General features: G+C 39.6%; 1 protein-coding gene across 1 annotated transcript; it reads right to left on the bottom strand.

Moving 5' to 3' along the window:
• Positions 1-7,909: 7,909 nt before the first annotated feature.
• LOC308287317 (uncharacterized protein) lies at positions 7,910-23,980 on the bottom strand. Its single transcript, XM_080728440.1, has 4 exons — positions 23,772-23,980; positions 21,929-22,056; positions 11,526-11,750; positions 7,910-10,181 (listed from the first exon to the last, which is right to left on the bottom strand). Exons 1-4 carry the CDS (start codon positions 23,896-23,898, stop codon positions 10,161-10,163), a joined length of 501 nt encoding a protein of 166 aa, XP_080584566.1. The 5' UTR covers positions 23,899-23,980; the 3' UTR covers positions 7,910-10,160.
• Positions 23,981-26,323: the final 2,343 nt, after the last annotated feature.

Below are 26,323 nucleotides of genomic sequence, written 5' to 3' on the forward strand. Positions count from 1 at the left end.
TTACATTTAATTTCTTATTTATCTGTATCACTTTTTAACCTTCTTCTTCATCTTCTTCTGGCTCATTCCCATCGGTGGTTGCCACAACAACCCATATCTATTGATATTAATCTCATTTCTCATTTTATCATTAAAATCGTAGTGTTTTGCCAATCATTAGGAGGCACACTTGCAAGACCTTCATTGGCCCGCCAGCGGTCCCTGGTCCACACGTTGGGAATCACTGATTTAAATCCTTTCTTTGTGTTCAAGAGCAAGTTCATGTGGTGATGGAAATCAAACTGGTCAATGGTGGACATAAAGAGGCCATAGTTTTTGGTGTTTATGTGTACATTCATATATAATAGCCTGGTTAGAATGAAAAGTTATGGGCGAAGAGGGGTTTAAATGGATTGTTTAAACATCTTTGGAAGGGTGCTTTTATTTTAAATGTTTGTTTTTATGATGGTTATCATAGTCTAAGGAAACAAGCATCATTCTGTACCATACAATCCCTGTTCACAGAGAGAGACCCCCTACCTGTCTGTTTCGGCTTTGCGCTCCTCCTCCTTTTCCTTTCGGCTGTTTCCTCAGGGGTCGCCACAGCAAATCCTCTGCCTCCATCTCACCCTGTCCTCTGCCTCCTCTTCTCTCATACGAACTAACTTCATGTCCTCTTTCACTACATCCATCAATCTCCTCTTTGGTCTTCCTCTAATAGGCCTCCTGCCTGGCAGTTCCAACCTCAGCATCCCACTACCGATATCCTCACTATCCCTCCTCTGTACATGTCCAAACCATCTCAGTGGGCCTCTGGCTTTATCTCCAAAACATCTGACATGCGCTGTCCGTCTTATGTAGGCTACTCGTTCCTGATTCTATCCATCCTTGTTACTCCCAGAGAGAACCTCAACATTTTAGTCTCTGCTATTAACTCTTGGGAGCATAAAATGAAACCATACATCACTGCTAATGGAATATTATTAGCTCTAAACCAAATATTTAAGATAAAAACATCATTATAGTGTCTCTAAATTATGTTGGATTGACTGTAATCCCTATTCAGGGGGGCAACATTTTCCAAAAAATTGCATATTATATACAAGCTCACGATGGATCACAATGCAAAAATAGAACTGGCAATATGTTCTGCAAGAGAGCAGAGCAAGTACAGAGTAAATGCTGGTCAACTAAGTATTCATTCACTAAGTACAGAGGGTTTAAGTGGCTAAATAATTGATATAACCTCTATTCTGAGGGGAACTTTAGCCAAAAACAGCAGATCTACAAGCTCACAACGCCTCACGCTACAAGGCGTTGTGAGCTTGTGGATTGTCTATTTTCGGCAAAGAGGTTTGGTGTAGAGGGAAAAAGAGCAGATCAAGTACAGAGCCAATGATCAAGTTTACTAGTGTACAAGTATTGAGGGTTTAAGTGGTTAAAGTGGTCTGAAAATACACATCAACATGAATCCAACATACACTGATGACAGTGCTGTCAAGTCTATGAAGTTATTTCTGAAATCTACGAAAAGGTTTATTCTGCACCACGATTTTAATATACAATACGGCAGGGGTCCCTGCTTCATCCCTCCCTCAGCTATAGGGGTCCTTGGCCTAAAAACCCCTGTTGTAACTGTATGTACAGTACACAGTCACAGCGTCAACACGTTTAAAATAGTGGGAAGAACCACCAAACCATCCAATGTATCTGCATGTTCAATCATACCAGATGTGGCATCAAGCTGTGTGGACTGTTGGTAAATTCTCTTGTGCCTGGAAGATTTCACGCATCTCCTCATCAAATCTCACCAGTGAACTGTAGCCAAATGCCAAATGTTACAGTTTCCCTTTTTATTATTAATCTAGCCTCCGCTTTTTCATTTTGGTTCTAATTTGCATGATCGCCTTTTTACTTCTAACAGGATTTTATTGTACATGATTGTTGTCATAATGGTGGGTTGTGAAATGATTTGTAATGGATTGCCTTAAATCAAAATTAATTAAAATGACTTATTTTATAAAAGGTGTTGGAATCATTATTATTATTATTATTGTGGACTTGTCTGAAAGGTGAGACCAGTATGTTCTCTCAAATCTTTATAGACCAAGTTTATTCTCCTAAAGAAAATGACCGACAGTACAAACTTAGCCAATGAGGAGCAGCGTTCTCGGTGACATCACCACCAAAAAGTGCAACATGAAATATTGTAAATAACAACATCCACATGAAATATTTTGTAATATGTTCTCCCAAATCTTTATATAGTAAAGATTTGTGGTTGCCCAACAGGGCAAGACACTGTAGTCCTGGGGAAACTTTATTTATTCTTAATTTCTTATAGATAAATTCGGCAACCACACTTGCAATCTCCAATTGCACCTTTCTAGTTGTTATTTATTATGTAGCCTACTGGGTACTTAGTGCAGTGGGGTCGGCTCAATATGCCGACGGGCCGCTGTTCCGACTAGTGTCGGCAGGTTAGTTATTCGTCACAGTTACGGAGGTTAGGTTTAGGGTAAGGGTTAGAGTTAGAGTTAGGGTTAGTTTTAGTGTCGGAATACCAGCCCGTCTGCATAGTGATGCAGACCCTAGTGCAGTACCCATTATCATAGTACATGTGTGACGGGGTCAGTTTTGCTGTGACAATTGAGCTACCTGTGACTTGAGTTTCAGCCAGGGGCATAGTTCCGCCGATTTAAAATGACTCCAATACGGAACTAAAACTTCCTATGATTGGCCGCTAGTTGCGCTGTTTCCCCCCCCCCCCCCCCCCGGCCGATCTCAAAAAGAATTGTTCTCCATTGGACCCTATTCATTTTCCCCTTTCGTTTTCTAACCTTAATTAACATTTTCATAAATACTTTATGGTTCCTATCGCTAGTTAAAAATTGCCTTTCAATCACGGTTATATGCGTTTTGTGAAAATAAGGTCCCATTTATGTTAAAATTGATGATAAAGTTGCGGGGGGCGTGGCCAACCAAACTAATACCAGCCGGCTGTGTTCTTCTTCGTGTGCTGTATTTCGGGAGGCTCTGACCACATTCTCCCATGTATCTCTGCGGTTGCACGTGACCGTTGGCAGCCAATAGCATCCTCTGGTGCCTTTACAATCTATGATATGGCAACACCCATGCCAAGGACCCATATTGTGTCATTTGCGCTGCATTGAAACCAATGGCTTTGCTTTGTCCATATCTTTTATACAGTCTATGGTTTCAGCACTTGACCGTTGGTCCGACTGCCCATTACTCAGAAGTACCATAAGTCTGAAAATGTTCACGTGAGCTAAGGTTTAGGGTTAGTTTGTGGCGTAGTATTTCAGACATGATCGTAATTATTATAAATACATCCCTTGAAACGAGAGTTTTTCCTGATGCCTTCAGAACAATACTGTTGCGGCGGCGGTAGCTCAGGAGGTAGAATGGCTGCTTGGGATCCGGAAGGTTCCCAGTTCGATCTCGGGCTCCCCCAGAGTTGCTGTGGAAGTAGTCTCGGCCAGACTGTTGCCTCCCACAAATGACAATCTGGAGCAACGGAAGCTCTGATCAGGAGCAGGCGATAAAGCGGATGTGAAGCCTCTTCCCCACTTCTGTTTCATCTTTACAGTCACGCAAATTTAATCTAAATCACTTGGATGATTTTAATTTATATAAGATTTGCTAAGCAGCAAGATATATATATATAGCTTGCTGCTTAGCAGAAATGAAAAAAGAAATACAAATAAATCAATGTAAAGATAGATTTTCGTGAACGGAAATGCCAGCTTCCTCTCTTGGATTTCGGGAGGTGTAGTTCCAGACTCTATATACTGTAGCATTAGGAGATTATGGAATAGTGGCTACGTGAGACTGTGTTGAAGTGTCCTTGACGAAGACACTGAACCCCTAAGTGCTCCCGATGAGCATGTTGGTGCCTTGCATGGTTTCCTCTCCAGTGTGTATGAATGGGTGAATGTAATGCACAATCATTGTGAAGCACCTTGGATAAAGGCACTATATAAATGCATCATTTACCATTTACTGTTGTGAAACCTCTACTGAAGGAAGGCCAATTTAGATTGTGGAGTAAAGGTTCTTGAAAACCCCTTTTTTCCAACCAAATACAGTAGGCTACGCTGTCTAAATGAGAACAATCTTCTAAAGAGTTTCCAGACAGGTTTCAGAGCTCTCAGCGGGGTACGGGTACGGCTGGCCAACATCTCACACTGCCTCTTGTTTATTGTTCCCTCACCAGTCCTCTACTGTGGCTTTGCCTGATTATGTAACGCTAGAAAATGGGAGATGCAGTTTTCTTCAATTATGGAACACCTTACCTAAAATACACATGCAGGCTCTGTTGAAATCTTTAAACAGCACAAGTCTTTCCAACTTATAGCACCATTTTCTACCATTTTTAAGGAATTACATTTTTCATGTAACCTTTTCATGTAGCTTATTCTTAAAATCTTAGTTTCAGCTGTAGCACCACCTTGGGAGAGTCTGGCACTCTCCATACATGGACAAGTGTTTCAATCAACCAATCCACAAAGCCTGACAAACACGCACGCACACGTGAGCGCCCACACACAAGAAAAGCAGTACCAAAAAAAACCCCCCACAAATAATACATCAAAACAAAACAAACCCTATCATCTGCCCACCCATCCACACGCACCAGCCCTGAGGGGAGAAGAATAGACTTTCAAACAAAATAATTTAAAAAATATAAAAAAGGGGAAAATGTATCAATCAATTGCAGTTAGATAATTAATATATGAAAGAAAAGGGTCCCAATTAAGCTAAAAAAAATATATATATTCAGGGAAACTAGTTGTGAATTTTACTTTTTTTTTAATACAGTCTTGTCCTGCCAAGCTGTCAAAAGATCCTGAAAATATTGCCATTGCTCAAAAGTGAGCAGCATGTTCATGAATAAATGTTGTCTTCCGAGTCAGAAGAGCTGCCATCACTTCTCTGCAGTCTCCCCTGCCAAAGCAAGACAGCAGGAGTTATATATAAATATAGTTAAGCACAGAAGATCCCGTCTTCTCCAATCTCCATATGTCTGAGCTGAGGCTGTAATGTGGACAGGCACGTGTATAAAGTGCCATCTCCAGACCATGAATGCAGATTTACTATGGTGAAAGAAATGCAAATGACCTCTTTCCATGCCATACCTGAAGGCAGCATTCAAGAGAACTGCCTTGTCCAAACTCTCCTGAACTTGAATGCAGCATCTTATGTTGAAATAATTGCCCTCTCTGTGTAGAAATCCATGCCGTTACGCCACATCTAGTATTCACTAGATTATGCTTAGTTTAGTGTGGTACCGTATCAAGTAACGAAAGTTACCTTCAAGCTCACTACGCGTCGCAGCGCTGTGAGCTTGGAGGTTTGCTATTTTTGATATTTTCACCAAAGGCCCTTTTAGAAATGTCAGCACCTGCCTCTCTAACATTCTCTGCACGTCCCTGAATAAGAAGAAATGCACTAGGGCTGTCACAAGGATCATGACACTTCTATTGACTGTGTTGATATCGTCGACTAACACTATGACGTAAAATGATTTATCTACCCTTTTTCACTGACGAAAACGAAATAAACTAATGATGACTAAAACTAAGACTAAATATACTGACACCTTTGTCAACTGAAAATGTTAGGCTGGGACTAGTGGCTAAATAAAATAAAATGGTATATTTTGTCGACTAAAACTAGACTGACTGATACTTAAACATTTCAGATGACTAAAATGTCAAAAACTAAATGGAATTTTATTAAAAAAAGAAAAAACAAATATGAGTCTTATTGTTATTTTACATTAAATACCACTTCAGTAGGATTCACTAACTCTGCCCAACTCAACACAGATTTGGTGATATAGTCTGGTGTCTAGTGACCTCTAGTGGTGCTCGTGGATCATTGCATGGTATTGGGTGTACTGATCACATCAGTCAGCCCAGACAAATACCGCAACCCAGTGGAAAATATCTACTATACAGCTTGTGTCTGCAAAAATGGAGACTAGATGATAAAGAAATCGCTGGCTTAAAAAGACATATTTAGACACACATGCCCCCACCAACTGAAATAGCTAAAATCGCTGAAATGATATAAATAAATTAAAATACTTTTTTTTCCTTTTCTCGAATTAGAATCAAAAATATGAACCCTTGTTGAAAAAATCAAGGGTTTAAAATCACAGTGACTCGATCATGTCAAGGACCCACAAATTGATATGTATTTAATTGATATGTAAGTGACATACTGTGCGCTTGTAGAGCTGCTATTGTTCTGATCTAAACCAATGTGCTAGCTCCTAAGAGTTAACTCTTAGGAGACAATGAAAAATCATCATTTCAAAGACATTCTTTTTATTAAAAATCAAACACGGTAGCAATACAGACACAAATCACACTGTAAACATTGTTTAGGCCCCAACATTTCCCAGAGACAATTACAGAGGTATCCCAATGTGGTGGAATAGATTTATGGAGTGAAAACCTTCAAAATATGACGTATGCAAATATGCTATGAGGCCAAAGATATTTACAAACCATTTCAGGGCAAATGGGTGACACACTTCGCATGAGTCTTCAGGGGTTTGTCTTCATTTTGCAAACTAAGAGAAGACAAACCTTCATTTGATTTGTCAAGAAAGACACCCCAAAAGGGTGATTAAACCATGTAATCGTGACCAAAACATTTCATAACGGGGTGCAACAGTTTGAACTATATGAATAATAATGGATGGCATTTGTACAGCACTTTTCTAAGTAAGTTGTGAACTCAAAGCGCTTTACAATGGTCCATTCATTCATACATTGGGAACTAATCGTTTAAACACACTTTGCACAGCACTATTGTACGATAAAGTATAAAATAGGGCTTAAGTAGTTAGACTATTTGATTTATAAAAGCATATTCGACGTTTTCACATTGATGTATAAAACCCTGCATAAAATTCATAAATCCACTGATTACCCGCCGCAGGCTTATGAATGATTAAGGTAGGGGTCTTTAACAGGGGGTCCGGGGGTCCTCACCACCTGAAGCTTATCATTCCTATTCTGTTCTGTTCAGTGCCGCCAAACAAGTCTATGAAGCTATCTATGAAATCTATGAAAAACTTTAATTCTTCAACACAATTGGGAGGTCCCTGCTTCATCTCTCTCTCAGCTAAGGGGGTCCTTGGGCTGCAAAAACTTTGAAGACCCCTGGATTAAGGAAGTATTGCAGATTACAGCTTGGTAGAGCTAGGTGTTCTTAACCTGAAGACTTCCCAGAAGTGTTGGCCCCTCCCGTTTTTAATGTGAGACCTGTTCTGGGAAGTCAGATGAAGGAATGTGTTCTGAATTGATCTAGGTTTCACTGACCTGGTGATGATGATAACACACAAACACAAAGACGTCATGCAGTGTTCGGTTGTCTCGTGGTGGTGCAAACAGCCATGTTTATTTTTAGTTTTATGGGTCACTTGGTCAAAGCTCGTCCGGTTGCTTTATTATGCACATCAAAATACAGGCGTGTAAAGACTTGACTCTCGAGTCAGCGGTTGACAGACACTAAAGGGCCGAGTCAGAAGCACTTTCCTGTCAGGCAAGTATTGGTCATGTTCTACTTGCCCTTGCTCATGCTCAATAAGTGCTGAATGGCGAAGACAGTCACTTTGAAAAAACAGAATGAGTGCAAGTTTATGCTCAATAAGTGCTGAATGGCGAAGACAGTCACTTTGAAAAAACAGAATGAGTGTAGTTACAGTAGTTATAAAAAGGTAGCAAATAGGCAATATTTAATGAAGACGGAATGCACTTGCCCGTTGGGCAACCAGAAAGCAAACTCCACTTGCCCCAACGTTTTATTTACTTGCCACAGGCACATCGGGCAGTTAGGCAACCGTTAGTGTCAACCCCTGCAGTCAAGTTAAATCAACTATAAAAAGCAAAAATGTCCCTAGAATACCCACTGCTGCTGAAGGGTATGGCTTCATTATTCTCTGACCTGAACTAAGAATAATTGAATTAAATAGCAGGGCTGTCAAATAAATAATCATCGAGCCTTGAATAATCATCTAATGTCAATGATAAAGCCGTGCTCACTAGCGGTGTTTAACGGCAGAGAAAAGATGACAGGGATTAAACAGTTAAGAAGAGTTCCACTAAGTCTGACAAACTTGAAGGAGCCATGGCGGTGACATCACTGACGTGAGTCATTATTTTCCTGTTTGACACCTTAATTCAGGTAACTGTTAAGCTACAGTAGGTGAAATCATGGGTCACTCTGCAATATACATAGAAACATACACAATGAAATAAATAGTAAATGTTCTTGACAATCGGTGGGTGATTGTACCGAGCAGCTGACATCGTGTGCACAATTTTCTTGTGCAAAAACATATGATGATGATAGAATATAATCGATGATCGATCACATTTTTTAAGACTGAAAGTCGAATCGGAATGTAATTTCTGAAGACCGTTCACACTTCACAGCCGTAGTAACTAGGGAGGCAGGACAGCCTTGTAAGTCTTGTAATGCCTTAGGAAAAGGTGTCATTTAGTGGTATAACCTTCTAACAGTCCTATAAACTGACTGTCCACTGAACTCAACAGCTTGAGAATGTTACGATGGAAAAGTAACTCTGTGAGCTCATCTTGAAGCATCATTCTAATCTAGACGACCTGGGAAAGGGCATTCAGATAAGGCTATTATACGCAATAACATGCCACAAATTGAGTGTTCCGTTATTTCTGACAATTATCATAGTTTATGTATAATAATAAAACAGCTGTTGATTACCTACAGTACACAGTGAAATCCTCTGTGTTATTTTATCCACCAGAGCGTAAAGCGTTACAATTCATTGTAGACAGTACATTTGTATTACGTAAGAATAGTTTTCCTGAGCACAATATGTTCACCCCAAGGCAGCTGATGCTTTGTTCACTTTGCAGATTGTTTCAATGACCCCTTTTAAAAGTCTGATTGAACGTCAAGTGAAAAGGGCGTCTCGCCAAAATCGGTGACCTATTGAATTCTATGACTCAGCAGCCAGCCAGTCACACGTTGGACCCGTTGTTGGCAGGCGACGTTGAAAGGTAATCGATTGTGTGTCATCTAACTTTATGCTAAAAGGCACCAGATATGTGATCCGCCTGTTAAATATAACTAACACACAATTCAACGCCCAAATAGATACAGCCAACAACACAGCAAGCAACCTAGGGTCAATAGTATTCAATGGTAACCATTTTTGTTGCAGGAGACAAGCTATCCTGATATCATGATTTTTTGTTTTTTGTTGATTGGTGTGAGAGGTCTCAAAAGTACAAAGGCTCAGAGTCAGCACAGCATTGTTCTCATTGGCTACAACAGCTTAACTGGGTGGGGCATGAAGGAAGAGGCGTGTGGTTTTTACTGGTAGTCAGCTGCAGTGTGATCTAGTATGAGAACGACGACACTAGCGTTGACTCCCATTGTAAGAATGGAATGCGGAAAGTGCTCATTCTATCTCAATGCAATAGTTCCAATGTTAGGAACTATGAGACAGACAGAACGAGCGGCGAGATCAAAGCGTGACGCTGACTCTCTTCTTCTACGGCTCTGGTCAGCAGGTCCAGGTATTTGACAGAGAAAAACTCTGTATTAAGCCTCTGATTGGCCGGGCTTGTAACAAAAGTCCATGGTTGGTCTGTGATTGGTCAATTCCCTTTATAGAGCATAGCAGTGGCGGCCATTTTGTGTGGCAGCCTATTTTTCCCCAATAGATAGAGATTTCCGAAAATGTTTATACAAATTATGTTAAGCCTGGAACCAAGCCACCCAGGCTGCTGGTGGTGAATCATGACCATAAAAAACATTTGATTCCGTGTCTAAAAACAAAACAAAACACATCATAATCACGTTTCAATAGTTGTGTGCCCCGAGTCGGATGTTAGATAATGTCATCTAATTGTCTGGTTATTGCAATATTTAGGGACAAAATGACACGTCTGTCTCCAGCAAAAGAAAGAGAAAGTCAGCCAATCTGTAACTGACTGACAACAGCTTTATGGATTATGGAAGACTCATTTTCTAGTATTCAGGATGAATTGGAAATGGTATCGAATGTATCAATGGACTGGAGTCCCCCCAGACCTTTAGCGTTGGTTGGACTGCATCCAGTCACGAGGGGCCTGGACCTGTCTGATCCCATTGTCTTAAGCATTTGCCACCGCATCCTGAAAGAAAGCAAAGGCAAAACAATATCACTGATTTATTTACTGATTGACAAGGTTTTCATTGGCAGAGACGTACATATACTTCAGAACAAACACCCAAAAAAGTTGGACCACCAAATATGGTTTGTGAGTACATACTAGTGATGTGACTACATGACATGTTTCCCATAATTCTGCAAATACCTCACTCTACAATATAGGTGAAACAGTTGATTTGTACAGCAAACTATTGATTTGTAGAATCGGACACAGGTCTTAATGGATTAAATAAATAAAAAACACTGCCCTCAATTATTTAATCAAAGTCAAAATTTTAGTTGCAGCCCTTCTCTACATCACTAGGTGGCATCTTCTTCCCATGACCAAAAGTGCATTTTGTTTGAAAGAATTGTTAGCATTATTATTTGTCAACGATCAGATCATCTTGTACATTGCAGACAGCTGATTGATGAGATAACAGTTATAAAATAAGCACATCATGCTTAAAGTAGCGCAACATTTGCCAGTAACGTTCATGCCATGTTTGAGTTAATAATTTGCCCATACAGTACAGTATAAAGGGCAAACAGATAAGTTCAGATCAAACACACTGGGTCAGTGTACCAAGAGCGGTCTTTAAACTGTGGCACGTGTCCGTGTGACTGCTATATGCCATGGGGTCATCAATATGTCCATACACAGACAGATGTGTCCGTGACATTATAGCATTGAAGCATTAGCATTGAAAAAAGGTCCAAGGGTGTCCAAAGTGCGGCCGGGGGGCCAAATGCAGCCCTGAGGACACATTTGATATGGCCCACAGCTTCATTCCTACTGTAAATTGTATTATAAACGGCCGACCAGCACCGTCAAACAAGAATATTTTCCCAGAGTATAATTTGTCAGGGTACCTTGATCCCTGTGGTCTCATTCTGAAGGGGTCAAATAAAGGCTATTTTACTGTATTTTTTACCTTGCACATCTTGTTACATTTCACAATGTGAAATAAAAGATATATTTGTTTCTGTTTTTGTACAGTTCTATGTTTTTACTTCTACTCCACTAAATATCACTTTTTACTTTTACACCACAATAATTATTTGAAAACCTACTAGTTACTTTATAGAATTGTATTATTAAGGCTTATTAATGACTTCAACGAAGCATGATTAACAGATTAACTTTGTGCCAGTTATCATTTCTTTCTTCCTTTGTGTGGATGTTCCGTTCTGAGCTTTATGTGAAACAACACCTAGTTTTTTTATTTGGTCTCATATTCAGAGAGGTGAAGTAATGTTAAGAAAACAACATTCCTACAGTAAAAGTGAACTGAGACGTGTATCCTAGTAAAGAAAAGGTGCTCACCCATCCACCTTGACGAGCCAACGAGTCGCCGACATTGCGGTTGAGGAATGAGATCAGGGTGTTCTGCACTGTGGTTCTGAGCTGAGGCAGGGTCTTCTTCAGGTAGAGACCCAGAGCGATGGCGGTCCTGGTCATCTGGATCTCTGGAGTGAGACTGGCGTTTTGGGCTGCCGGCTGAGCCCGACACAGGGCCTCCACGTTCTTACTGAACACCTCCACCACCACCTGAGGAGGACAGGTGATTGATACTTTAAGCCAGGGATACTCAAACCTCTGATCCAGTGGGCCACATTACAAAAATGGCAAGGGGCCACGGGCCAGATGATAAAATGACTTGATAACTTCTCTTTGCGTTATTTCCACATAACTTAAGACAAGTGCAATGCGTATTATGTTATAGTTTGGAATTCCATTTAGATTCTGTCAGTGACACAATTTGCAATCAATGTAATTTTCAATTTTCAATAATTCTGTTCAATTAGTATTTTCCACACAAACACTAAAACAAACTAGAAAAATATTGTTCCTTCGAAACAATTGTGGGCTCGCTTCAAGCCAGAAAACAATGGCTATAAAAGCACAAAATGTCAAGATCGCAGGCAGTGCTCTCTTTGACGTTACTGACGTCAACGATTGGTCCATTTTGTTCCAAAAATGTGTTGTGCAAAAGTTGACCCGCTGGTGGCGCTATAACAGGCCAATGTAAGAAGGGTGGTATCTGTTCCTTGACCTATTGGGAATGTGCTTGCAAGATTTCACGCACATTGCAGGCTGTGTTCATGATTTGAGGTGTTTTTGGCTTTGGACACTTTATCGCTGCTTGCAGCTATATTCATTATTATAATTTTTTTGTGTGTGTGCACTTCATAGGCATATTAGATAAAGGTCCTTAGATTGTGTGTAGAATGTTTCATGCAAATTGCAAAAAAAAAATCCTAACGGGTTTAAGCGTTTCACAAACTGCTCAAAATGATATAGCGCCCCCCTTTGTCCAATTGGGGTAAGATTGGTTTTAGTGATATTTGGACTAACACTCTACATCTTTGCCAAATGCCATGAACATGTTACTTTGCATGTATGATTTAGAGGCAGAAGAATAATTTGCATAAAACTGCAATATTCATTGAATTTATTTAAAAAAGCATGTTTCAATTTTAAAGAAATCCGATCTGACAGATCTTTAGATATCGGTCCAAAGTTCACGTAAAAAAAGTTTTGTGCACGTGGAGCGAAAATTCCAGAATAAAAGCGGGTTTACGCGTTTTACAAACTGCTCAATATGGCGGAAAATCGAAGGGCGGAGCTTACTTAACAACGACACAGATGTCTTCCGCTCGAGTCAAAGCACGCGTGTAACAAGTTGCATGTCTTCAAACAAAACGAGTCATGACTTATGCCCGTTTGAAGTTTGAATTTTCAAACGCTTCGTATAGCGCCCCCCTTTGGCCGATTGGAATAAAATTGGTTTCAGTGATACTTTGACTAACCCTCCAGATCTTTGCCAAATGCCATGAACGTGTAACTTTGCATGTATGATTTAGAGGCCGAAGAATAATTTGCATAAAACCGCAATATTTATTGAATTATTAAAAAATTATATTTCACTTTAAAAGAAATCCGACCAGACAGTTTGACCGTATTGGTCCAAAGTTCATGTGAAAAAAGTTTTGTGCACTTGACGCGAAAATCCCAGGAGGAGATAGATTTTTACTGTTTTTCATATAATTCCGAATTGTGGGAGACCTAAAGGTCAGAGGTCAAAAGTTAGAGGGTAAAAGTTGTTCGGCATGAGGAGACGCATAAGTGTATACAGGTTTCATGGCTGTACGTATAACACAGCATGAGCTATACCTGTTCAAAGATCGCACTTTCGAAGGCTTCCTACAGCGCCACCATTTGGCCGATTGCTATAATAAATAATAGCACACTTCGCCACTGTAAACTGAACACATTGATGTTTTTATTTTCATTTTCTCACTAAGTATGTAGGAGTAGAAAGGAACCGAAGATCCCGTCTACTGATTGCCTGCCTGATAGATAAATAACTAGAAAAATATTGTTCCTTCGAAACAATTGTGGGCTCGCTTCAAGCCGGAAAACAATGGCTATAAAAGCACAAAATGTCAAGATCGCAGGCAGTGCTCTCTTTGACGTTACTGACGTCAAAGATTGGTCCGTTTTGTTCCAAAAATGTGTTGTGCAAAAGTTGACCCGCTGGTGGCGCTATAACAGGCCAATGTGAGAAGGTTGGTATCTGTTCCTTGACCTATTGGGAATGTGCTTGCATGATTTCACGCACATCCCAGGCTGTGTTCATGATTTGAGGTGTTTTTGGCTTTGGCCACTTTATCGCTGCTTGCAGCTATATTTATTATTATTATTTTATAAATTTTTTGTGTGCAATTCATAGGCAAGTTAGATAAAGGTCCTTAGATTGCGTGTAGAATGTTTCATGCAAATTGCAAAAAAAATCCTAGAATAAAAACGGGTTTAAGCGTTTTACAAACTGCTCAAAATTATATAGTGCCCCCCTTTGGCCATTTGGGGTAAGATTGGTTTCAGTGATATTTGAACTAACCCTCTACACTATTTTGTCATGAAAATGTGACTTTGCATGTATGTTTTAGAGGCAGAAGAATAATTTGCATAAAAATGCAATATTGTTTGAATTATTTAAAAAAAGCATGTTTCAATGTTAAAGAAATCCGATCTGACAGATCTTTAGATATCGGTCCAAAGTTCACGTAAAAAAAGTGTTGTGCACGTGATGCGAAAATTCCAGAATAAAAGCGGGTTTACGCGTTTTACAAACTGCTCAAAATGGCGGATAATTGAAGGGCGGAGCTTACTTAACAACGACACAGATGTCTTCCGCTTGAGTCAAAGCACGCGTGTAACAAGTTGCATGTCTTCAAACGAAACGAGTCATGACTTATGCCCGTTTGAAGTTTGAATTTTCAGACGCTTCGTATAGCGCCCCCCTTTGGCCGATTGGAATAAAATTGGTTTCAGTGATACTTTGACTAACCCTCTACATCTTTGCCAAATGCCATGAACGTGTAACTTTGCATGTATGATTTAGAGGCAGAAGAATAATTTGCATAAAACCGCAATATTGATTGAATTATTAAAAAAATATATTTCACTTTAAAAGAAATCCGTGAAGATAGTTTGACCGTATTGGTCCAAAGTTCATGTGAAAAAAGTTTCATGCGCGTATCGCAAAAATCCCAGGAGGAGATAGATTTTTACTGTTTTTCATATTATTCCGAATTGTGGGAGACCTAAAGGTCAGAGGTCAAAAGTTAGAGGGTAAAAGTTGTTCGGCATGAGGAGACGCATACGTGTATACAGGTTTCATGGCTGTACCTCAAACACAGCATGAGCTATACCTGTTCAAAGATCGCACTTTCGAAGGCTTCCTACAGCGCCACCATTTGGCCGATTGCTATAGAAAATAATAGCACACTTCGCCACTGTAAACTGAACACATTGATGTTTTTATTTTCATTTTCTCACTAAGTATGTAGGAGTAGAACGGAACCGAAGTTTTTGGTCTACTTGATCTAGTATAGAAATAAATAAATAATGACAATAACTAAAGTGTGCTCGCCTTTAGGCGAGCCCACAATGACAATATCTAAAGTGTGCTCGCCTTATAGGCGAGCCCACAATTAATGTACATTTGTCTGCTATTTGTCTGGGTTGATCTGTCTGCCTGCTATCGAGTCTGATAATATTAAAGATAGCTGAGCACATCTCGCTTTCAATTGCTTCACAATGTTATTTATGACTTGGCCCACATTCAACACAAAGGCCTACAATGACGTTTTGGGTATGCTAATTAGTCGGACAGAGCCACTGGTTAAAAAAAAAAAGAAAAGAAAAAAAGTGGAGTTTGAGTATCACTGCTTTAAGCCATTAGAGGACTGAACACATATCTGTGTCACTTTAGATTTGAACCACTTTAACCATGATGCTTTAATTGTTAGAAAATATAGGCAAATATACATATACAAGCTCGTAGATCTGCTATTTTTGAAAAATCGTGAAAAGGCCTAGACACTGTTAGCCAACACTTGGGCTGGGAAGGAGAGCGGGGTGAGTCAGCATGCTACTTCTGATAAATGATTGAAGAGACTCCAAGAGTGCAACTGTATGAAGAAAATGTTATGCACAGAATGGCCAACGATGCAGCACTAAAATATGAAGAAATAAAAACATGTCCACACACACTGTGGATATCATGAGCAGGCGTGAATCATCTTCTGTTTGCCTCTTTACTAGTTGTGGGTGCACAGCAGCTAGCTGCACTATTTTCGTTCATTTCTTACCCCTTATGCCTAAACATTTTTTCAATTTCTTACTATTTTGAAAGACATTTTTTGAATATTTCAAATAGCTGATCTACAAGCTCACAACGCGTGATTGGCTATGTGAAGTATTTTTAAAAGTTTTTCAAAAATAGTAAAAAAGGTCAAAGAGGTTTATGGATAAGGGGTAAGGAATGGACAAACATTGAGCAAGATCTTTTTTCTTTTATTTATGCTGCACCAGGATGGTTAACTGTTTTATTTTTATTTATTATTTATTTATTTACTTTTTTGCACATCTGTGACACGTGTTGTTTTACAGGGTGGGGTTGTGGTTAGCCCCCGCACTCAATAACCCTGTCCCCTGCTGGTATAGACTTCAGGTTAGTCAATGACTAAAAAAAACTAAGACATAATGACTAGAAAAACTAAAAGACAAGTTATTTTAGTGTTGGTCGCACTTGGGTGTTACACTCTGAAAATAGCAGAGTTACAAGCTCACACCTGAGGGTTGAGAAACCCTGACCTACAGTACAGGGCCAGCTAATGATAAACTGCAAAATCACAACATCAAATAAGGTTAGTCAGCCATACAACAGATACAAGGGAGTGTCCGCTGATGACTTCTCTGGGGAATTTGTGGATTATACAGTGTATACAGTAGAGGAAGAGTGGTGACTGTGTAAATATTGCTTAACAACAAACACCATCTCAGAATGCAGAGCCCCATAGTTATTTATGTTCAAACTGAAAGTGAAAATGATAAACTGGTGTATGGTGACATGTCATGTCATTTTTCATTTCTTGGAAACTGCTGACAAGCAGAGAAGGGCTGTGCATTGTGACAGTGTGGTCACAACAATGCACAGTTTTTGCGACCGTAGTCTGTAGGTCGCAGTTTACTGTCAGAACCGACACATCTTATCCGTATTCGTTCGGACGAGTAATGCCTGACACTGTGGTTCCCCTGACACATCACTGTGACATCACAGATGACATCATCACAGTGATGTCAGCAGGGTTGTTAAGTAACGGATTACATGTAACGGGATTACGTAATCAGATTACAAAAAAACAGGTAACTTGTAAAGTCTCAGGTTACATTTTAAAATGTGTAATCTGGATTACAGTAACGGATCTGAATGATGGGGGTTACTTCATGCTGGATTACATTCTCCCCTTGCCCTCATCAATTTTACAAATAAGTTATAACGCCAAACAATAAAATAATCAAGTCGAATCAGTACTGCCACTTCGCTTAAGTAAAATTCTGTTGTCCTTTTCCTAATTTCATTGATCTCAATATTCTTGTCTAGTTATCAATGGTAAAACTTGTTTTATTTAATTAAAGAGTTTTGCTAAACAGTAATCCAAAAGTAACTGAAAGTAACTAGGAGTTACTTTTTAAATTGTGATAATCAGATTACGTTACTGACTACATTATCTTTGCAAGTAACTTGTAACTGTAGGGGATTCCTTTTTAAAAGTAACCCTAACAACCCTGGATGTCAGATACTCAGAGCAGGGATAACGCCTGACACATCACTGTGACATCACAGATATCATCACAGTGATGTCAGATACTCAGAGCAGGGATAAAGCCTGACACATCACTGTGACATCACAGGTGACATCACAGTGATGTGGCTGGTTCAGACAGGGATCTCCATATTTGTGCATAAAAGTGATTTGTATGTTGTGATGTCATAGGAACCACTCTAACAGAATCCCTTTTATGCCCATATATGGATCCCTGATGTCATCAATATTAAGCCCATATCCAACAGGACTTCATATGGGAAGGCCCATATATGGAGGAAGAGAGCTCATATATGTGTGGCTGGTTCAGACAGGGATCTCCATGTATATGGGCATATAAGGGATTGTATGTATGATATCAGATGTGATAGACGTCATTGGATGTTAGTGTCTCACAGCATATCTCCATATACAGTACATATGGGTACCAGGAGTCTCCATATATGGGTAACTGGTCCGAAATACATCACTGGCCAGACGGCCAAGACATGGCGCCCTGAGGCGTCTTACTAGTTAATAAGTCATGGTTACAATACGTAGAAAGTTTGGACCGCAGTGTTGCAGTATTTTGCAAGAGAAATAAGCAACCAGGTCTATGAAAACAAGCCTCAGAGAGTTTGTTGTTTACAGTAAGTTCAACTTCACACAGAACGGAAAGTGAAAGTGATATACTGTACTGTACTTGTCATCATGTCATGCTGATCTTTCATTTTCCGTTTCTTGGAAACTGTTTACAAACAGGGACAGGCTGTGCATTGTGACGGTGTGTTGTTTATGCAAAGTCATGGTTACAATACGTAGAAAGGTTTGGACAGCCTAACACATGAGCATTCAAAACCTACTGTATACACATCTGCTATCTGAAAATAGACGATCTACAAGTAGGGCTGTCACGATTATGACATTTTACATGACGATTAATTGTCACTCAAATAATTGCGATTAACGATTTAATTGTGTTTTTGTCGTTGACAATCACATTTCTGTTTGGCTTGAGGCTTTGAAGTTGCACATGGTAGATATGACACATAACCTAAATATACAAAGAAATGACTGACATATTTGACAACTTTATACTTAAAAAAAGAACACTGATAGTGGAAATAGCCGATCTACAAGCTCACATACTGTAGATCGGCTATTTCCACTATTTTTTACTTAAAAAAAATATGTGATTTTTTTTTTACATGGAATCGGTTAGGACGATTATGAAAAATAATCGCAATTATGTCAAATAATTGCGATTAGACGATTATGTAATCATTGTGACAGCCCTATCTACAAGCTCACAACATGTGAGCTTTTAGATCTGCATTTAAAAAAAAAATCAAAACATTTCAACAACACAAATCTGGTACGGGGGTCCCAGGCACAAAATGTCTTCAGACAGGGATACGCGGACTGGTTTAAACAACATTTAGGGGACAAGCCCAAATAAGCAACTACACTTTAGAAACAAGCCTAAAAAGACGCAACCCGCGACAACCAATATTTAATAACCAACTTTACAGAAAAACAAGACCAAAGTTGCTTATAATAAGCAGACATGGCAAGTTTGGCAACACTGTTGGAAATGTATACAGCAGTACTGTACAGGAAGCAGGCATAGACGCTAAGGCTTGCCCACCTGCCCCCAGCAGGTAAATAAAACCTTTGTGAAGTTTGCTTTCAGGTTGCCCGACCGGGCAAGTGCTCATTTGAGACACAACACACATATAAACAAAACACAAGAAAGATATTTGTCTAAACACCTGAACGTGGCCAGCACGCTCTGTCTTCTGGTCTGTGGAATGTAAAAATCTAAAATAGGAGCACTGTTTACCTATAATGTGCTGTTTTTACTGTTGCAACCATAGACATATTCAATCATGTAGGTATTTGGATTTGGAGGTATTGAGGTATGACATTTCTTATTGCACAGCCCCAGAGAGTAAAGAAATAAGTGTTAAATTGAGCTGCAATTATCTTACCTATCATTTTATAATGGACGATTTTCGGGCAAGTGGGCATGACCTTTGGGCAAGTAGAACATGACCTGTACTTGCCCGACGGGACCTTAGTGCCAAACCCTAGGAAGTGTTGCTGAAAGGAGAGATTAGCCGATACCAAGACAAATGTTTTGATGTTGCTGGTATCCTCTCAGTGGAAAGGTGGAAGTGGTAAACCTTGTTTATTTTTTTCACCAGGAATGTATTTTAAGATGGTTGCTTGACTGGTCTAATACTACTGTAGTTCACATGAGTATTAGGGCATAGCATCTTTAATCTAAAACCCTTTAGTGTAAAATGTGTTTCTCCTGTTAATACCAGGAATTAAATTAGCCTCAAAGCATAATTGCCTAACTCTTGTAAGGTCTTGACTTCAGGAGAGACTGAGACACAGAAAAATCGCTTTCTGCCTAAGTCACCAAGATGACACTTGGGCAGAAAGTAGTCATGTTTATCTGCCTAACTCTACTCTCCCAACACTGCTGATTCATCCTCATCAGAATGCTTGTTAAGTCTAGAAGTTGACTTAGGGCACGGTCACATTGCACTTTTATTCTACCTAGGAGGTTGGATTCTGACAATGGGAAAGGAGTGTTGTTGTTGTTTTAGTTTAGTTTTTTGCAGAAATCCGCAAATAGCAGTAAAACCCAATGAATTGGCAGAATCCCCTGCATACAGTAGGTAGACTTTTTGGAATGTAACAACTAACAATCATTCCCATTGGTTTAGGACATATAAGGCAACATTAAGCAGCAGTGAGAGACTGAGAGTAGAGCTAGGCAAAGGTTGTTAGCCAGGCTAACAAAACGTAAACCGTTGCACAATATCATGCAGATCGTAAAAAAACAAGTTGTTGCAGATACATCTGTGGCATGCGTTCTTCTTCCAGAGAATTGATCAAGTGACGTGAGAGAAGGTGTTGAATCTCCTGACTTCTCCCGGGGCAGTGATAGGTACCACGTCAGCCAGATTTAGAACACACGGCAAAGTTCTCATTCCCCTGCTCTTACACCACAATGTGGAATGCCATGACACACCATCCACTAGAAAGATGCAATTCTGGGAAATTGCAAGTGTGGTTGCCGTAACGGGAATCACACTGGCAAATGAATTCCGTCCTCGTCCTTTTTATGCCCATATATGGAGATCCCTGATGTCATCAATATTAAGTCCATATCCTGACTACTAATTGAAGCCGAGGCAGAATTGGGCCAATCGCACGAAAGAGCCCTGACAGCTTAGAGGAAGCCTTCTTAACCAAAGTGTTAAAATATCATCAGCTAGAGCAGACCATCTCACAGCTAGGCTACAGATGTAAACTTTTGGTTTTTATCTTTGGGAGCCTATAGGGCACGTACACAAGTTGGTTGTGAGGGGCCTTCAAATGGCCGGCCTCTCCAAAAGGAGGGCCAAACAGTTAGCAAGGTACTGCTCTGTATCAGCTATTATAGGAAGCCGCTCGATTTGGAGGAGGCGTTGTTTCCTTTATCCATGATTGTTGTCTGCTATGTTTGACTTGTATTGTATGTAACAACGTTCTGCCCTACATGCACTTTGTAACTGGCTGTTTTCCTAATTATCTAACTGCACTGATATTGTTTATGTCCTTTGTACATTCGTGTACTTCTGCTTATGTGGTCATAAATAAAAGTTTCAAATGTGTGTGCAGATCCACCCCCACCCCCCCTCCACCCATCCATCCTATAATGTGCTATTTTTACTGTTGCTATACTTAAAAATATAAATAAATATATATAAAAGTGTGAAACCATAGACATATTCAATCTTAGCTATGTAGGTATTTAGATTTGGAGGTATTGAGGTATGACATTTTTCATCGCACAGTCCCAGAAAGTAAAGAAATTAGTGTTAAATTGAGCGGTAATTAAAATCTTACCAATCATTTTATAATGGACAATTTATTTTCCGGGCAAGTGGGCATGACCTTTGGGCAAGTAGAACATGATCAGTACTTGCCTGATAGGCAAGTGCCTCTGAGACCTTATAGTGTCAACCCCTGACCCATTTCAGCCTAGAATTATTTAATGCTTTAACTATTGAAAAAAAGCAGATATACAAGCACACAGCGCCGCACCGAGTGCCACGCTGTGAGCTTGTAGATCTGCTAATTTTGAAAAATCGTTTGAATTTATCTTTTTAAAAGCGAACATTTGTTACTCTAATATTTGCTTCTGGGTGGTCCCTGGAACATATTTTGGGATGGGGTTCTGTGGCCAAATACATGTAATTATGGGGGTCCTTGACATGAAAAGGTTTGAGAACCACTGATTTAGAAGAAGGATTTAGAACAATTAGAAGACATTTAGAGAATCGGGTCAAAAATATTAAAAGACTTGCACAAAATGTTCACGATTATTCAAAAATAGCAGATCTACAAGCTCGCAGCGTGGCACTCAGTGCCGCGCTGTGAGCTGTGAGCAGTAAAACTATGCCTGAACCTAACCTTATTCCTAAACGTAACCTCAGTAAAACTATGCATAAACCTAACCTTATTCCTAAACGTAACCTCAGTAAAACTATGCGTGTGAGAGAGTGTGCTTACATGTTCTGCTGTAGCTGAAAGTAGCTCTCTCTTGACATCCTGAAACCTTGGATCAGTCATCATCTGGTCAGCCACCTCCCGCAGTTTCTCAGCCAGTGGGAGCGGGTCAAAGTCTAAATCATCTGAATCTGAAAAGAAGTGCGTTCATTAAGACTTTAACCTACAAGAGTAACTGTGGTGGTTGTACAGTAGTAATATACTGTACATGTTTTACCCATTTAGGCCTGGGCATATTGAATGCTTTAACTAGTGAAAAATAGCAGATATACAAGCTCACAGCGCGGCACCGAGTGCCGCGCTGCAAGTCTGCTATCTGCTATTTTTGAAAAAGTCGGGAAAATGTGTGCAAATCTTTAACTATATGTATTTTCAAAGCAAACGTTTGTAACTCAAATTTAGTTTTTGGGGGGTCCCTGGAACTAAATATTTTGAGATGCGGGTCCGTGGCCAAATAAATATCATTTTGGGGGTCTTTCACATGGAAAGGTTTGAAAACCACTGACATAGTAGTCTCTCAAGAACAGACTAACTGAGCTCCAGTTAAGTGAAAAGGACCTTTTCTTTGACGATGGCTGGCCAGATTGCTGACATAGAAACATAGGGTTTTTCAAAAAATCTTAGAAGGATTCAAAAGACACTTATAGAATCGGGTCAAAATACTAATTTTCACGATTTTTCAAAAATAGCAGATCTACAAGCTCGCAGCGCGGCACTCAGTGCCGCGCTGTGAGCTTGTATATCTGCTATTTTTCAACAGCTAAAGCATAAAATAATGATACACAATATGTGTACCCGTTCTGAATGGGTTAAGACTTTAACCTACAAGAGTAACTGTGGTGGTTGTACAGTGGTAATATACAGTACATGTTTTAAACAGGCATGGTTACCGCAAACTTCTTGTTTATTTATGCCCATAATGACTGCATGGCCAGCCACATATTTTGTAAGAATAGTAGAAATATTGGGCCTTCCTTAAATGTCAGTATGATCAAGCAGGTTGAAATCATTTAAGCCTTTAATTTACATCACTTCAGACCATTTTACACTTCTTTTCTTCTTTTAAAAAAGAATAGCATACAGATCCTTATATATATATATATATATATATATAATATATATATATTATATATATATATTATATATATATATATATAAAAGTTAATTTTCCACATTGATGAAGTCATTGTTCAAAAGTATTCCAGACCAAGTATTGAATGTCAGAAGAATAACATTTCTGTGTTATAAATCCTTGTTTTGAGTGGTCTCGTGTATAGCCTATTCTAATATTCATTCTTTCATGAGCTGTATGCCATAACATTTTAATTCTAAATTCAAACAAAACAAGGTTTTGAATTTTTCTCTCTCTGCATGTGAAAGGAATCGAGAATATATATAAAAGTTTCACATTTTGAATTACAGAACAAAATGAACTTATACACAATGTTCTATTTTTGGAGAAGGATCTGTGTGTGTGTGTGTGTGTGTGTGTGTGTGTGTGTGTGTGTGTGTGTGTGTGTGTGTGTGTGTGTGTGTTCGATTGATCGAAGACTTTATTAGAAGTTTGCATAGGGAAAAGTACAGTTTCATGACAGTACACATCACTGGTACAAGGTGAACTAAAAGGAGATCCTAGTAAGCTTTTCGGCTTATTTACACAGCAACCACTGTATCGCATTTGTTTTTATGTACTGTAAACGAGGTTACCCTCCGCTGCATCAGTTCACAAGAAAAGTCAAATTGACAAAGGCTAGCTGAATCATTCACCTTCACTCTTATTACAGACATGAGTCATTATACACATAACACATTACACACACAGTAGCATTATATTAAATATACATACCGTCACCAGGTCCATCTGTCTGTAGGGAATCACTGTCCTGGCGTCGGAATTGCGCCGCTCCCGTGTCATCATCGAAGAGACAACATATTATTGCTAATGTTTGCTGCTCTATGTCTCTAGGAGCCATGTTTTTATTTCAACTAAATACAGACAGACCAACACACACAATTTGTTGAGGTTAAAACCAACACACTCGCACACTCCAGGAAGGCAAGCCTTGGCTGGCACTGTTGACTGAACATGAGGCGTGTCTGCTTGGTTTCTACACTTCGTCGTGCGACTGTGTCAAAATACCAGATCTATAAGCTCACAACGCGTTGCTGATACAACGCGTTGTGAGCTTGTAGGTCTGCTTTTTTTCCCCCTTTTTTCTATTCAGCGTGCTGTTGCTGGCTACTACTGGGCATGCGCGACAGTGCCATGCCCATGCCCATGGCCATGACGCGATCTCTGTGATGGAAAAACTTGTGTGAGTGCTTTCAGGTGATGACCACTAGAGTGCAGCACTGAGCTATTCTTGTTAAATCAATAGCACTGCACTGGCACTAAGATGCTAAGCAGTGGTAGTCAAACGTTTTCATATCATAAGAGAAGATTTGTGTAAAAAAAAAGAAAAACACATCCATTGTTATCATTATTATTGACGTCTATTGTGATTGGTGTTTAAAAGAAAGAAAGAAAGAAAGAAAGAAAGAAAGAAAGAAAGAAAGAAACTAACTAACATAGGGACATTTTTAAATAGGCTCAGAGTATTTGTATCAAATCGTTGCTAATGGGCAGAAAAAACGGATACAAAATAATAATAAATAAAAAACATCTCCATAATTAAACTTTTTTAAAATGTTTTTCATAAATTAATTTTGAAAGTGAAAAGTGAAAGTGGTTAAATGTATATCTGTGTGGGTCTTTTATACATATTGAACCAATGAAAAGTAGCCTATAAACAAGAGCTACCGAGATTCCATTGGATTTGGCAAATCAAAAATAGCAGATAGGCTATTACAAGCTCACAGTGTGCATGGCTCGAAGTGACACGTGCTGTGAGCTTGATGCCAGCTTGATGTGTTATTTTAGAAAAATCTTGAAAGATGTTGCATTTTTTAACATTAAATCTTCTCTACAGTAACCTGACTGCGCCAGATAATGGCAGCAGTGCGTATGCCTGGCTGCATACCGCTCTGCTTACCATCATCTGGTATCGCTCGGGGAGACCCGATTTAAGGGGCGGGCCATTTTTTTCAAATTCTTTTGCAGGTGATTGGATGGGGCTGTCTCTCTATCACAGTCTGGGAGTGCCAACTCCAACCACTCATCCGCCTCCTGGGTTTCCACGTGGTCTGCAATCAGACTATTGGTTCAGAGCCGCTCAGAGCCCGCCCGTAGCTGCCGCTGATTCGTCCGGCCCGGGGCTTTACGAGTGTGATCAACTCTCCCAGAGAGATCTCAGATGGTAAAGTAGGGCGGTACGCACTACTGCCACCATCTGGCGCAAGTCAGGTTATCTCTACAGGCATCAAAGGGGGCATTTTATCTGTCTGTAAAAAAAGTGCCCTCTCCACTCCAGACTAAAGAGTCCTGCTAAAGAGTGTACCCCGAAAATAGCTCATTTACAAGCTCTCAATGCATCAGCATCAGTTGTAGATCCGCTATAGAGGGTATGCACATGCATAAAGTGAATGGCAATGGAGTGGCAAATGGAGTGACAAAGTGAGTAGAGCAAAGTGAGTTCAACGCCGTTTAATGCAATCAAATATGACTTTCCTGTTTCGATGTATGGACTGTCAAGGCCAGAAAGTAGTCTTTTGCCACTAAGTAGGCGTTACCGCATAACTTCCGGGTATGATGATGATATCACGCGCATACCCTCTATTGCCGCTGTTTTTCAGCCCCTGCCCCCTGCCTATCTAACATTCTCTGCACGTCCCTGCTGTCACAGATCATTTTCAGATTGGGGAGTCTGCGGCTAAATATATTATGTAGGGGTAGACAGCAGACTACTGCTTAATTGTCACAAAAACATTTGAAAACCACCAAGAGAGACCCATTAAGGAGCTAAATGGTCTTTAAAGATATATTTAGAAGAGATTTGTAGAATCGACCTCAGCTAATGGTTTTCCAACATCAGACAGGGACAACATTCAAGGTCACTCTGGAGGAGGCCAGAACACTTCAATGCTTTGCCCTGTGGTTCAGAAAGCTTAAAACACACTGACTAATCCATGTGGGTTTCAACCTTTATATCAAGGTCCATTATTTATTGAGCATTTGAACCACGTACGGACCACCATTTGATGAGATTTAGCCTCTCAGACCCAAACTGTAGAATATATTTTGTTATCCTTTGATAAGATGTTCACAATTTCCATGCTGTATTGATGTGGTGGCATAGCACACCACATCACTAATGTTGATCAAAATAACAATTCTTCTACATTCTCGTATGTAGACTTCTTGTAAATTAAGTAAAGTAAGATGTTTAACCATTATTTAACTCTTGAGAATGTAAAATGAAACCAAATAATTTGTTTTCATTTTACACTCTCAAGAGTTAA

The sequence above is a fragment of the Nannobrachium achirus genome (genome assembly GCF_963921795.1).
Source record: "Nannobrachium achirus genome assembly, chromosome: 6".
NCBI classification, from domain to species: Eukaryota; Metazoa; Chordata; class Actinopteri; order Myctophiformes; family Myctophidae; genus Nannobrachium; species Nannobrachium achirus.

Excerpts from the sequence above, each read along its gene's own strand:
- LOC308287317 (XM_080728440.1), bottom strand. The coding sequence starts at position 23,898 with ATGGCTCCTAGAGACATAGAGCAGCAAACATTAGCAATAATATGTTGT. Across the intron at positions 22,057-23,771 it reads GACAGATGGACCTGGTGACG|ATTCAGATGATTTAGACTTT; the intron begins GTATGTATATTT and ends ACTTCTTTTCAG. Across the intron at positions 10,182-11,525 it reads TGGCTCGTCAAGGTGGATGG|GATGCGGTGGCAAATGCTTA; the intron begins GTGAGCACCTTT and ends GCTTTCTTTCAG.